The 14,710-nt window shown below is 37.4% G+C and overlaps 1 protein-coding gene across 5 annotated transcripts in view; it reads right to left on the bottom strand.

Moving 5' to 3' along the window:
- GRB7 (growth factor receptor bound protein 7) overlaps nt 1-14,710 on the bottom strand; it is a 36,827-nt gene that overhangs the window by 6,053 nt on the left and 16,064 nt on the right. For all 5 annotated transcript variants that reach the window (XM_031966194.1, XM_023502373.2, XM_031966193.1 and 2 more), the window contains exons 2-4: nt 1,801-1,957; nt 1,490-1,640; nt 1,069-1,225 (exon numbers count right to left, since the gene is read on the bottom strand). In XM_031966194.1, the coding sequence (XP_031822054.1) occupies nt 1,069-1,225; nt 1,490-1,640; nt 1,801-1,952 (460 nt within the window). In that variant the 5' untranslated portion in view covers nt 1,953-1,957. The remainder of the gene's footprint in view (nt 1-1,068; nt 1,226-1,489; nt 1,641-1,800; nt 1,958-14,710) is intronic.

Below are 14,710 nucleotides of genomic sequence, written 5' to 3'. Positions count from 1 at the left end.
GTGCAGATATCTTTATATTGTGTATCCATGCAGACACAATCACATGTATACATATATGTGTATGTGAGCGTACAGTTCCCTTCCCCCTCGGGCTTTGCATACATATGTGTGCATGTTATACACACATACATAGATGGTTACACATATGCATACAAATGCACACATGTGTATGGCTGCACATATACATGTATATGCATTCATACTGGCACTTCTACACACATAGATGCTTGCATGCATGCAAATATACCTATGTATGCAAATACATGCATGTGCACATGTACACATATCTGTACGTGTGACTATACATACACATATATGCACACATAACACCCTCATCTGGTCTTTACAACAACTCTATGAGAGAGGGGGAGCTACAGATATTACTATCCCCATTTTACAAATAAAGAAACTGAGGAATTGTAGTGATTAAGTGGCTGGTCCAGGATCCACAGCCAGCCAGGTGTCTGAGGTGGGATCATATGTTCATAAATGTAGAACTGGAAGAGACTTTGGAGGCCATCAAGTTCAAATTTCCTAACAGAGGAAGCAAGGGACTTGTCCAGGGTCAAACAACCAGTGGGTATCTAAGGGAGGATTTGAACTTTTTCCTAACTCCAAGTCTCTTGGGATGAGGTGAGGAATACTTTTTAGTACATCACATATCCCTAAATCTGGAGTTGGAAGGGACCTAAAAGACCATATGGTTGACCTTTCATTTTATAGTAAGGGAAACCCATTGTGCCCTATACAGATCTATGTGTAAAAATATATTTATAACAGTTTTTTTAAAATATTTTATTAAAAAATTAGTATTTGGTGGGATTTGAACACAGGTCCTCTAACTTCAGACACAACAATGTTCCCATCCCCATCCCTATCCCTGTGTGCCACACACAGGCTAAAGCTGATGCAAAAGAGGTATTTTCTGAATGTCTACATCTTTTGCTCATGGGACAAACACTAACAAAATGGGATAAAGATGCCCAATACTCAGGAGATGTAAGGCAACCTTCCTGTGGTGCTTCCCCAAGCCCACCCACTCCCACTCACCAGGGCCCCTTCCCTCACCCAGTGCCAGATGGGGATGGCACTCAACCAGCCCCCAGCTCTCGTCACTCAGGGCGTGTGTCCGCTGCACCAACATTTCACACACGTGTCGGGCTGTGGCATCTGCCGTCACCTCCACGGAACGGCTTGCCCCGTCTTCGCTGTACACCTTCACCACCTGCCCCGTCACCCACAACAAGAATCCAAGAGTACTCAGCTATGCAGCACCTGCCCACTTCAATGTCCCCCAGCTGAGATGCTAGGATTATGGCAGCAGGCACTCTGTTCCCAGACAGGAAAGCTCTAACTCTCCTTCTCCATGAATAAGGCATCAGTAGGTATTGTCTTAGGGAAAGAGACTCCACTCACTTAGCATTCAGAAAAAAATACCCTCCACCCTCCTTTTCCAAGCACCCCCATTTCTTGTCCGACAGTAACTCACATGGGGGCCACTGCTATCTCTTGAGAGGAACCCTCGCCCTGAGGAGGGGACCCCCAGGATGGGTGACTGAGAAGGCGGGCTGCAGAGCTCGGGAAAAGGGTTAGGGATTGCAGGCAGAGATGTGGCTCGAAGTTCTTCCTCCCTAAGTTTCCTAGAGGGAGAAAAAAAGTCAAGCTAAAGCTGGGGTAGATAACATGCCTGTCTTCTCTCCCCTTACCTTGACTTTGTTCTCCCCTCCTCCCCCTTCTGCCCAGGTAATCCTGCTCCCCACATCTATGCAGATATACACATATATGTGTAATCCTTCTTACCTGCTGGCCTGGATGGAAAGGGGCTGGGATCGTTTTAGTTCCCCGGGAAGATGAGCATCAGACTCTGGAGGAGTTCCAGGAGGGGTCCCAGGCTCAGGGCTTGGGTCATCTGAGGAGTTGGTGAGGTCGGGCAAGGATACATCCAGGTCCATGACATCTGAAATTAGGAAAGAAGGGAGAAAAGAAGGAGTTAAAGTGATAGAGTGGAAGGAAGAGACAGAATATGGCCTCATTTCTGCCTCTGACACTTAGAACTAGTGTGACTTTGGCAACATCCCTTAATCCCTCAGTTTCCCCAAAAGTAAAATGAAAAGGTTGGAATAGATGGCTATTAAGTTCCTTTCCAGCTCCATATCTATGATTCAATGAACCAGTTCTTGTTCCACTTTAAAATATAACAAATCATTTGAACTAATGAACTAATTCTAGAGACCAATTTGGAAATATGCCCCCAAAGCTATAGAACTATGCACCCTTTAGCCCATCAACAAACACCACTACTAGGTCTGTGTTCCAAAGAGATCAAAGGAAGAAAAAAAGAACTATCTGTAAAAAAAAAAAAAAGTATTTATAACAGTTCTTTTTAAAAATATATATTTTATTTAAAAAAAGAAGAAAAAAAGAAAAATAGAAAAGGAATACATAACAAAAGAGAAAATTGTCTTGTGCACAGCAGAATATTAGGGGTAACAACCAGTTTTATAAATATACATATATGTGTATATATATATATAGCATATATATATTATAAAATATATAATTACTAGTTCAAGGGTAGAAGTATTAGTGGAAGAAATTATATTCATGAGTGTCCATCTTTACTTTCTTGTAAATTGTTCTTTTATTTTCTGCTGCTCTAACAACTTTTTTGTGGTAACAAAGAATTGGAAATTACGGGGCTGTCCATCAATTGAAGCATGGCTGAAAAGTTGAGGTATATGATTATAACAATGTACTAATGTGCTATAAGAAATGATGAGCTGGATGGTTTCAGAGAAACCTGGGAAGGGAAACCTGAACCCATGCAAAGTGGAGTGAGCACATTCACGAGAAAACTGTACACAGTAATAACAACATTGTAACAATGATAAACTGTGAAAGATTTAGTTTACTCTCAGCACTGCAACCATCCAAGACAATTCCAAAGGACCCATGATGGAAAAATGTTATTTGCCTCCAGAGAGAGAATTGATGAACTCTGAGTGCATATTGGAGTATATTTCTTAAATTTTATTTTCATTGTTTTGTTCGTGTTTTCATTTGCAACATGGCTAATATGGACATATATATGTCATGATCTCATATCAATCTATATCCTAACTCATTCCACTTTCACCTCCATTTTTATCACAGCCTTTCTCCACATAGAAGTGCAATCATTACTTTCCCAAAGTTTGCTAATTTATAAAAAACACACCCAAAATTAAAAAAAATTGTTAAACTTTTTTATAAGTAATTGGGAAAAGTATAATGAAATAAAAATAATTTTAAAAAACCAACTCATGGTGAGATATGTCAATTTAAGGCTTACAAAGCAATTTTTCACAATAACCCTATGAGTTAAGTGGTATTAAGTATTTTTCCACAGAAAATTGGGGCTCTGAGAAGTTAATTAAGTGCCTTGACTTTAATCACAAGTCTACTAGATGAAATTTGAACTTAGGTGTACTGGAGCTAGCTAGAAATGGCTCTGGGAAGCTAATTATTAAAATTTCAGTGACTATTATACTACAGAAATTGCCTTACACACACAAAATAAAAGCATTGTACCAGATGGTGTGTGGTTCTAAGTCTATGGTCAATCATCTAGAGGCAGCTGGTAGCCCTAGTGTTGGAGTCAGGAAATGATGAGTTCAAATCCAACTTCAAATATTTTCTGGATAACTTAACTTTTATCTGCCTCAGTTTCTGCAACTATGCAAGAAAGAAAATAATAGCATCTGCCTTCCGGGATTGTGGTGAGGATTAAAAAAGAAAATGTTTATAAAACACTCCTTTCCACAGCATCATAGAGCCCAGAACACAGTAAATGCTTAATAAATGTTTATTTCTCCCCTTGTCCTCTAATGTCTCCACATCCAACACTATTCACTACAGCACACTGCCTTCTTATTCTAATAATAAAATGCCCAAGTGGAAATAAAGGTAGAGGAAATCAGAGTAGTAAAAAAACAAAAACAAAAATAAAACTGAGTGTAAAATGTTTCTGGGAGAGAATTTGGGGGAGGACAAAATGGGTAGAAATGGAGTGTTGGAGGTTGGAGAGCAGTATGAGCAGAGCAATTGGAAGAGAGCACACAGAGAGAGGGGATCTTGGAAAAAGAAAAGGGAAAGGAATTTTCAGCTTTGAATAAAAACCTCTATTGAGTGCAGCTTTCCTGATGCTGAAGTGTTTGTTATAAACAATAGGAACAGCTAGGTGGCACCATAGTGCACAGACCACCAGACTTGGAATCAGGAAGACAATTTCCTGAGTACCAGTTGTGTGATCCTTGGCAAGACCCTTGGCAAGTCACTTTCTGCCTCACTTTCCTCATCTGTAAAATGAATTGGAAAAGGAAATGGCAAACCATTCTACTCTCTTTGTCAAGAAAATCCCAAATGGGGTCAAGAAGATTTGGACGTGACTGAAACAAGAGAGAAAAGGTAGAGAAAAGGAAGCAGCTTTAGTTAGGAAATCGACACTGGGGGGGGGGGGGGGGGGGGAACAATAAAAGGTCTGATGAAATGAAGACGCAAAGGAGAACTCAACATGATGAAGAAATACTAGGGGGACCCGACATAAGGAGATTAGGAGAAACTGTCGATTGGGGGTGGGGGTGAAGAATGCTTACATCAAATATCTCTGATAAAAATCTATAATATCCAAACTATATATATAATAGAGACATAGTCAAAGGCTATAAAAAGTTCTTTAAAAACAAACAAACAAACCCAGCAAACTATCAACTACCATATAAAAGAAATCTCCAAATCACTAGTGATCAGAGAAAGAAAAGAAAGAGAAAAGAAAACAACTCAGCATTTATCCAAGCCCATCAGGTTGGCAAAGACGATAAATGAGAGCAACTGTCAGTATTATAGGGGTTATGAGGAAAGAGGCACACTAAGAAATGGCCCAAGCATTCTGGAAAACAACTTGGAATTATGCAAGTCACAAAAACCTTTAAAAAAAAAATCCAACCCCAAAATTTCTTGATTTTTTTTCAATGAATAAACATGATTTTAAAAATTATCTAACATTTACATGGTACTTTTAAGGTTTATGATATGCTTTACAAATGTTATTTTGTTTATAACCACCCTAGAAGATAGGTGCCATTATGATCCCCATTTGACCCATGACCGAAACTGAGGCAGACAGCAGTTAAATGCCTTGGCCAGCTCTATAGAGTTAAATATCTGAGGCCACATTTGAATTTTAGGACTTCCTGACTCCAGAGACAGACCTCTGCCTGCCTTTATCTAGCTGCATTTATCTTCTCTCTCATTTTTTGCCTCACTTTCCTCATCTGTAAAATGAGATAGAGAAGGAAATGGCGAACCATTCTGGTTTCTTTGCTAAGAGCTGGACGGAGCTGATGGACCGGGCTGAAACTCAACAACGACAGACAACTGGATGGAGAAAAAGAAGTAAATTTCACTAGAAGTCTAGACCAAAAATTGAAGCCCATCCTCCAATTGAAAAAAGAAAAAGAAAAAAAAAAAAAAACAAAAAACCTTTGTAACAAACATGCATAGTCAAGCAAAACAAATTCTTGACTGACCAGTCCAAAAATGTAATTTACGTTGCCTTTGGCACAGAGGTCAATGATGGGAGGGAAAAAAAGATCCCTTGTATGACAAAATATTCATAGCAATTCTCTCTGTGATAGGAAAACACTAGAAACAAGGTAGATTCTTAATAGACCAAAGGATAACAGAAAAAAAAATAGTATTATGTGAATGTAATGGAGTCTTTTTGTACCAGCAAGGAACAAGTATTTGAGAAATGTGGAAGATGAATCAATTAACACATATTTATTAAGTAACCAAAGACTATGCTAAGGGTTAGGAAACAAAGAAAAAACAAAAACAATCCCTGCCCTTGAGAACCTTACATTCTAATGGCAAGAGATAACATTTAAAAAACGTATAAACAAGTGAGTATCTGAGAGAGAATAAATACCTAAGATATGTCAAAATAGATGGAAGTTAACCTTAGTGGGGAAGGCAGGAACAGTTTTGAAAGACTGGAAAAGATCTAATAAAGATGGTGGTATTTGAACAAAATGAAGGAAGCCAGAGATTCTGTGTCAGGTGAAGGGGGATGCATGGGAAGGAGCTGGTAATGATGGGAGACAGTGTCATGTGTAATGAATAGCAAGTAAGCAAGCATGATAGGACCATCGAGGGGAGAGGAGAAAGAGAGGGAAGAAATATGGAATAAGATTGTAAAAGAAGGAAGGAAACAGGTTATGAAGAGTTATAGTAAATTATTTTTTTAATTCACAAAAGTTTAATAGGATACACAGATAAGCAACACAACTTTGAAACTGTGTTGAATTTATTATAAATTTACAAAAAAACAAGCTGCTTATAATAGATTTGTGGCTTCACCTACAGTTGTCCATTTTTGTTCTTTATGTGTAGAAATGTTTATATTTTTTAATGTTTGTCAAATTCAAATGTACAAAAAATAAAAATATTAAATAAAAATTCTTAGTGCTTAACCAAAGAAAACAGTATATAATTAGTAGCAACTCAATACCACATTCATATACCAATGGTTGGTATATAACTACTTTTTAAAAAATGATTCAATATGAATGACATATACACATCCTGGAGGCCGGAAAACCTGAATTCAAATCCAGCCTCAGACATTTACTAGCTATGTGGCACTGGGCAAATCATTTAACCCCAATTGCCTCCAAAAAAAAAATTATAGTAGCCCAGATGGTAAGTAGAAGAGCCTGAATTAGTGTGACGAGAAGTCACACTATGGGTGAAAAGAAGGGCAAAGATGTCAGAGATGCTATGGAGAACAATAAAAGATATGTCCACTCATTGGATAAGTAGGATGAATGAGAATTAAGAATTGGAGATGAAACCTAGACGGCAAATGCCAGTGCCTGGAAAGATGATGGCCCCCTTGATAGTCAACGAAGAAGTTGGAAAAAGGAGTATAAAGGGAAAGATAATTAGTTCTATTTTGGATGTGTTGAGTTTGCAATGTCTAAGGATATCCCATTGAAAATGTCCAGTAAATAGATAGTGATGGAAATAGGGTTATAGATCTGATAATTATCAGCATGATCAACATAATTGGATTTATAGAGTGAGGTCATCAAGTCAGAGAATATGGAGAAAAGAAAGAAGAAAGCCCAAGACAAAACTTGGGAAAGAGAGAGACCATCTGTCAGGAGGCATGCCATAGATGCAGATTGGACAAAGGAGATTGAGAGAGAGGCATCATCAGGTAGGTAGGGAAACAGCAGGTAAGGCCCAGAAGACCCAGACAGGAGAAAGTCATAAGGAGAAGAAAGTGATTAACCGTGTATGGTACTTCTGGGAGTTGAAGAAGATTGATGATTGAGAAAGAGCCATTAGATTTGGCAATTAAGATTTTGCTGGGAATTCTAGAGAACATAATTTCAATTGAACAATGTTGCCAGGAAATATATTGCAGAGACTTTATATTTGCTTTAATATTTTTATTTTTCCTAATTATATGCAAAAACAGTTTTAACATTTTTTTTTATTTTTTTGCTGAGGCAACAATTGGAGTTAAGTAACTTTCCCAGGGTCACATAGCTAGGAAGTGTTAAATGTCTGAGGCCAGATTTGAACTCAGGTCCTCCTGACTTCAGGGCTAGTACAATCATTTTAAATATATTTCCACATCAGTCATATTGTGAAAGAAAAATTAGAACAAAAGGGAAAAGCCACAAGAAAGAAAAAAAAACAAAAAAGATGAAAATAGTATATTTCACTCTGCATTCACTCTCCATAGTTCTTTCTTTGGATGTGGATGGCATTTTCTATCCCAAGTCTTTTGGAATTGTCTTGGATTATTGTATTGCTGAGAAGAGCTAAGTCTATCATAGTTGATCATCACATAGTCTTTGGCTGGTACAGTGTATAATATTCTCCTGGTTCTACTCATTTCACTCAGCATCAATTCATGTAAATCTTTTCCAGCTTTTGGGCCTGCTCATTTCTTATAGCACAATAATATTCCATTATATTCATATATCATAATTTATTCAGCCATTCTCCAATTGATGAGCATCTCCTCAATTTCTAATTCCTTGCCACTACAAAAAAAAAGTTGCTACAAACATTTAATTTTAAAAAATTTTTTAAACCTGGGGAGACACATGAGAGAAGAGTTATAGGACTATAGCTCATGGAGATGGTAAGATCTAGTGAGCATGTTTTAAGGATGGGGACACACACGGTGTGTTTATAAACAGCAAGAAAGGAACTAACTTGATTGACAAGAAGGCAGGCTACTTCTTTATCGATGATTATTATGGAGGCAGAGATGAAATTAAAGGGATGTGAGATGAAAAGGAACAGAGAAGAGGGAGCTCTAGGCAAATTGCCTAATTGTTTTCATTGACATAAGCAAATTCCTCAGATGACAGGGTGAGAGTAAAAATACCATGTGAAGCTCAAGAAGAGAAAGGAAGCAGGGAAAGAATGAGCACTTATGAAGAGCTTGCTATGTGCCAGGAACTGTTCACATTTATAAATACTAAATCACTAGATTCTCACAATATCTGGAGATAGGTGGTATTATTGTCCACATCTTATAGTTGAAGAAACTGAGGCAGACATAAAATGACTTTCTCAGGGTAGTAAATGTTCTAAGGTTGAATTTTAACTCAGGTCTTCCTGACTCTAGGTCCCATATTCCATCCATTGATCCTTCTAGCTGGGTTTTAGAACAATTGCTATTGTGAATGTGATAGAGAATTGATTGTGAAATAATAAAAAGATTGCCTTGCTGCAGTGAGGACCCACTGAAATTATATAATACAAAAGTGTAATGGACCCATTTAGCATGATTGCTTGACTTTTTCCAGCTCCATTTTTCATGAATAGAATAAAAGAAGCAGATGGTGGGAATAATTCTTGGCTAGGATTTGGTAAGAAATAATCTTCAATAGATAAAGAGCTTAGGGATTTGAGAATAGAGAATGGTATAAAGTAAAACTGATTCAGCAAATGGCCAAAATTGTGAAGAGAGAAAAGTCGTCAGAACAGCAATCAGGATGAATGATCTGATAATGTGTTGAGGGATGGAGGGGAGGTCACAATGAGACTAAAGACTGTGTTAGGAGTAGTAAAATATATCAAGAAGGGAGAAATAAAAATACATGAGTAATTTAAAAATATATAAGGTTATTAGCAGATAAGGGAATTTCAGAGTTCTTGAACATAGAAATGGAAACACTTGTGCACCAGGTCAAGATTGAGGATATGGACATTTCTATATGTAGTTGAGGTAGAAAAGAGGAGTAGTTCATGGAGATTTAGTAGATTAACAAACTAGAAATTTGGGGGCAGTTGAGAAAATATCAACATGTATATTGATGTTCAAGTATAAAAGAAGAGCAGCTAGTGAGTAGTGTGATTGCCTTGGAATCAGGATAATCTGAATTCAAATCCAATCTCAGATGCTTACCAGCTGTGTGACTCTGAATAAGTCACTTAACTCTACCTCAGATTTCTCATCTGTAAAATGAGTTGAAGAAAATGAAGAATGAAAAATCACTCCAACATCTCTGCCAAGAAAATCCCAAAATGGGATCACAGAAAATTGGACACAACTGAAACTCACATTGTAACAACAAAATTATGGCAGCAGAAATTAGAGTGGTAAGAGGGAATATAAATCAGACACTGAACTCACTGAGAGAAGAAGGAAAATGACTTGGAAACTGATAGGTAACAATCACCAAGATTTGAGTTCTGGATGAATTTGGATGAAGTTTTAGAGTGGTAAAGAGAGAGTTTGGAAATATCAGTCTCCTGAATTTCCATGTCCTAGTCTATCTTTCCATCTCAGTTATATATAGGGATGGTCAAACATGTGAATAAAGAACAAGGAATATTCTTCCTTTCTTATAAGGTCCTGTGAGTCAGACGGTATGAGAAACTACATAAGGAGGACTAGAAAGGATAGCCAAAAATGCTGCATCATCTGAATTGAGTCAGGTGTCAATGAGTCCTAAAAGATGGAAGGAGGAGTTGTTTAAAAACAAAACAAAACAAAACAAAACAAAAAATAAAACAAGGAAGAAAGGAAGTTTGTTAATCTGTAGTGAGAGCTCCAGAAGGCACAATGGAAAAGGCAGGCAGATTTGGAATAGTGGGGGAGGTGCATATTACAGGTGGGAGAAGGATAGGTGTAAATTTGAGATGGAACAGAGTGAGTCAAAGACAAAAAATGGAAGAACATGTAATAAAACATCAAAAAAAGCTAGCAATTGAAAAACAAAGCTGAGAAAGAAATAATCTAAGAATCATTGACTCAGAAAAATGTAAGAACAAAAAAAAAAAAAAAAAAAGAGAGAGAGACACCTGATTAGCTCATTTCAGGAGGCACTAAAAGAAAATTGCTTGTAAGTAAGTACTAGAACTAGAGGACAAAGTGTGGATCAATAGAATCCACAGGTCAAATGGCTGAACAAACTATGTTATATAAATGTTCTGAAATATTATTGTTCTGTAAGAAATGGTGAAAGGAATGATTTCAGAGAATCCAGAACCAAGAGATCAGTTTATAAGAAGGCAATAGCATTGTAAAGAAAAACGACTTTGAAAAACTTAAGGATGCCAATCAAAGCAACGATTGACCATGTCTCTTAGAGAAATCTGTATGAAGCACATTACACATCTCCTAGGAGGTCATGGACTTTAGGTGCAGAAAGAGACATGAATTTTTGACATGGACATTGTGTAGATTCATATCATTTGACTAGTACCAAAATCTACAAGTCAAAACAAAAAAGGAATTACAATTCAAGAAATGTGGTCAGGGCAGCTAGGTGGTGCAGTGGATAAAGCATCAGCTTTATCAGGAGGCCCTGAGTTCAAATTTGGTCTCAGACACTTAACACTTCTTAGCTGTGTGACCCTGGGCAAATCGCTTAACCTCATTAGGAAGGAAGGAGGGAAGGAAGGAAATTAATATTATAGAAAAAAGAATTGGTGATTTTCAAGCATTCATGTCGAGAAGACCAAGGCTGGAGAGAGGTTTTAAAATATAAACAAAAGAAACTTAAGGTAAACAAGTTCGAACAGCTAACAGTGCTTAGATCCTGAAAAATAGAGCAAAAACTGTTGTTCCTTCAGGAACCCCATCTTGTCTAAGACTCATTGAAGTTCTGAGCTTGTTTGGGCAAAGGTATCCTAGAGAAAAAAGAAGGAGGGAAATTTGGCATTTCTTCTTTTCATTGGAGATGATAGGTAAAGGTCATTAAAACACAAGGGGTAGAGAGAGGAAATTCATGAATTTCATCATTTTTAAAAAAAGGTTTGAAAAAATTTATTATCAGTAAAGTTTTAATACTTTGAAAGTAGAATACTTTAAAAAAAGAAGTTACCTGTAAAACAGAGAAAGATGGCAGAAAATAATAGAAAAACCCAACAATCTACTTTCTATATAAGAAACACACTCAAAGCCAAAAGTTAAAATGAGACCTTAAGAATAGCACATCTTGTCCATAAGCTAGAATACTCATGCCATGGATACCACATCCATAGAAGGTCCTTTTGTCAGTTCTAGACTATCATATCTCCTCCAGGATCCAAAGCAGCAGCCTTTTGGTATATCACTTTGGCTTATCACCATGTTTTTGTTTTTGTTTTTTCCCTCAATCTGAGAGGAGCTTAGTCCCTCACTTACACCCCCTGCCCTCAGTCTCTTTACAGAATTCTCAGACAGTGAGAAGGCATTCAGTGGCAGGATGACAATGGAGATGACTGATTAATGACAATCATGGGTGTACCAGACTAGCAAATCTTTTCCTCCTATTTGCCTCAGGGATTTGAGCTACACTTCTTAGCCATTTGAAGTACCTCTTTCCTTCTATGAATGAATTTGAATCCCCAGCACCTAATGCAGTATCTGGCTTACTATAAGGGTTTAAAAAATGTTTGTTGATTAACTTGGGGTTCATTTGTCTCCTGACAGGTGAGACTTGGGCAACAACATACCACGTAGGTGAGTAATAACTGATATTGAAAAATTGGGACTGCTGGATGCTCCCTTGCTGGGCACAACAGTCAAAGATTGAGAAAAATCTAGCAGTCTTTTGGAAATAAGGACAAAGAAATCTTAGGCATAGAGTTCTTAACTTTTTTGTGTGTCATCGACTTTTTTGGCAATCTGGTGAAACCTATGCATTTTTCAGAATAAAGTGTTTAAATAATTGAAGGCAATGCTAACTTTCAATAAAAGGTTGGTAGGTAAAAGTAAAGATGTAGTTCTCTTCCAAATGAAGTTTTCAGATTTGGTGAAATCCATTGGATACGATAAAAAATCCATGCTATCGGTGGCCTGGAGCTTCCAGCCTACCAACTAGCTACTAGGATGGTGCCCTTCTCTGTGGGATCACAGGGAAGCAGGAGGGTGGACCAGACTGGGAGACAGAGCAACCAATCAACATCCAACCTAAGTATAGCCAAGTCCGATCCAAATTGAGAACTGTTAGTAAGAAGTTACAGGATTCCTCCAAATTCCAAAGACTTTAGTCCCTGTGCTTCAAGTCAAGTTAACAAGTTCTACTAAGAGTCTGCTGTGTGCTGAACACTTCTCTTTGCTTTCCCATGCTTGTACTGCTGCCCCATGAAAGATCTTAAACCCATCCCTAAAAGTAGTTCATGACCTTCAGGAACAGGTGTGTAAGACTGTTCCCTGGGAACTCCAAAGAAGTAGGAAGGTAATCAGGAAGAGGTTTGAAGAGGTTTGAAACTCGTGACAATTTCTTTTTAATTTTTACCTTACTGTTTAATAAATATGTGGTCACTGGAAAGTTTTTTCCTGTGAGTCATGAATGTAAAGAGTTGAAACTGAGCTAGGCACTTTCCCAGACGAGAGGGGGATGGGAACACTAAAACCAGAAACCGTCTTATTCCTTGGAACAGAAGGTTTTTCAAGGGACAATGTTGAAAAATTACATACATATGTTTTACATACACATATACATATGTTTTGTAAATAAAAAACTTTAATAATTTTTTTAAAAGAGTGCCATCTTATATACATATAGAACCCAGATCAAGTTCTTTGATGAAAAAAAAGCATTTATTAAGCACTTACTACATAGACACTCTGGTAATAAAAATACAAGAAAGCAAGCTGGTTTCTGCTCTCAAGGAGCTTATATTCTAATAAGTAAAAGCACATATACAGGAGAATGGTGGTAAGGGAAGTCAAAGGGATAATAAATGGACTGCTATGTTCATTTTAGGAATGGTAGTGTTGATTTGAATTACTGTTCTCCCAGCAAGAGGTAGAAAGGAGTGAGAAGTAGGAGATGCAGGCAGTGGCAAGTCATGAAAATGGCCCAGAACTAGTAGCATAGTAGGTTTGGATGGGGCTACATATGGTCTCCATTGCCTCAAACTAGGGTGCATATGTCTCTCCTTTTCTAGTCCCCCTTTAAGAATTATCTTTAAGAATTATTAGACTTAAATGAACTAATGCTGGGTGAAGTGAGCAGGACCAAAACACTATACATAGAGCAACATTATATGATGATCAGCTATGATATGCTTAGCTCTTCTCAGCAATACAATGATCCAAGAAATTTCAAAAATGTGGAAAATGTTTCCACATCCAGAAAAAAGAATTTATGGGAGTCTGAATGCAGATCAAAGCATACTATTTTCACCTTTTTTTGTGTTTTTTTCCCTTTTGTTCTGTTTCTTCTTTCATAACATGATAAACATGGAAATACATTTTACATGATCATACATGTATAACCTATGTCAGATTGCTTGCCATCTTGGGGAAGGGAAAAGGGAGGGAGGGAGGGAGAAAATTTTGGAACTCAAAATCTTTCAAAAATGCATAATGAAAATTGCCTTTACATGTAATTTTAAAAATGAAATACTATTAATTAAAAAAAATTATCTTTCATCATGTAAGTTCTTTGAGGACAGATACTGTCTTTCTTGCTTGTATTTATATTCCCAGTATGAGGTGACTGGCATGTAGTAGTAGGGATGTAATAAAAGTTCGGTCCATGTATACGCATACATATGCATACCATCTCATTTGACAGGAACCCTATAAGATAAGTACAATTGTGTAGGGAACTGCCAGTGAGAACTAACCAATACAAATATCCATCTGTTCAGGACCATAGAAAGTTAAAGTGAATTACCCAAAGTCCCACAGCCAGCATGTGTCAGAGATAGTGCATGAATTCAGGTCTTCTTGACCCCAAGGGCTCTTTTTTTACTAGTAAGACCACCTGTCTTTTCAACATTCATAATTTACTCTATGAAAACAGCCATAGTTATTACTAACAAATGGTACAGATGAGTTAACTCAGGCTCAAAACTGTTAAATAATTTGCCCATGATTATACATCTAATAAGAGTTAAAGGTAGGAATTTGGTAGGTGTTGGGCTGTTTGCTCATGCAGAAAGAAAGGAACTTTTAACACATGGAAGAAGGGACCACTGGATGGGTGGCTAGGGCAATGTCCTGCCACCTGGTGGGCAAAACTACCAATTACATCCCTTTATAGGTTAAGGGTAAAATGACCCATCTTTTCTGAAGGCTTAGAGAAGGGAAGGAAAGAGCCTGAAGTAAGTTTGCTATAGTTATTGCAACTGATACCTGAACTGTTACCTGGAATACCCACAGGGCTGGGCTAGAGCTGGGATCTTTCATTAATTGTTA

Source organism: Sarcophilus harrisii, chromosome 4, assembly GCF_902635505.1.
Source record: "Sarcophilus harrisii chromosome 4, mSarHar1.11, whole genome shotgun sequence".
Classification (NCBI taxonomy): domain Eukaryota; kingdom Metazoa; phylum Chordata; class Mammalia; order Dasyuromorphia; family Dasyuridae; genus Sarcophilus; species Sarcophilus harrisii.
Note: the sequence above shows the minus strand (reverse complement) of the source record. Positions and strands in the feature narration are given on the sequence as shown.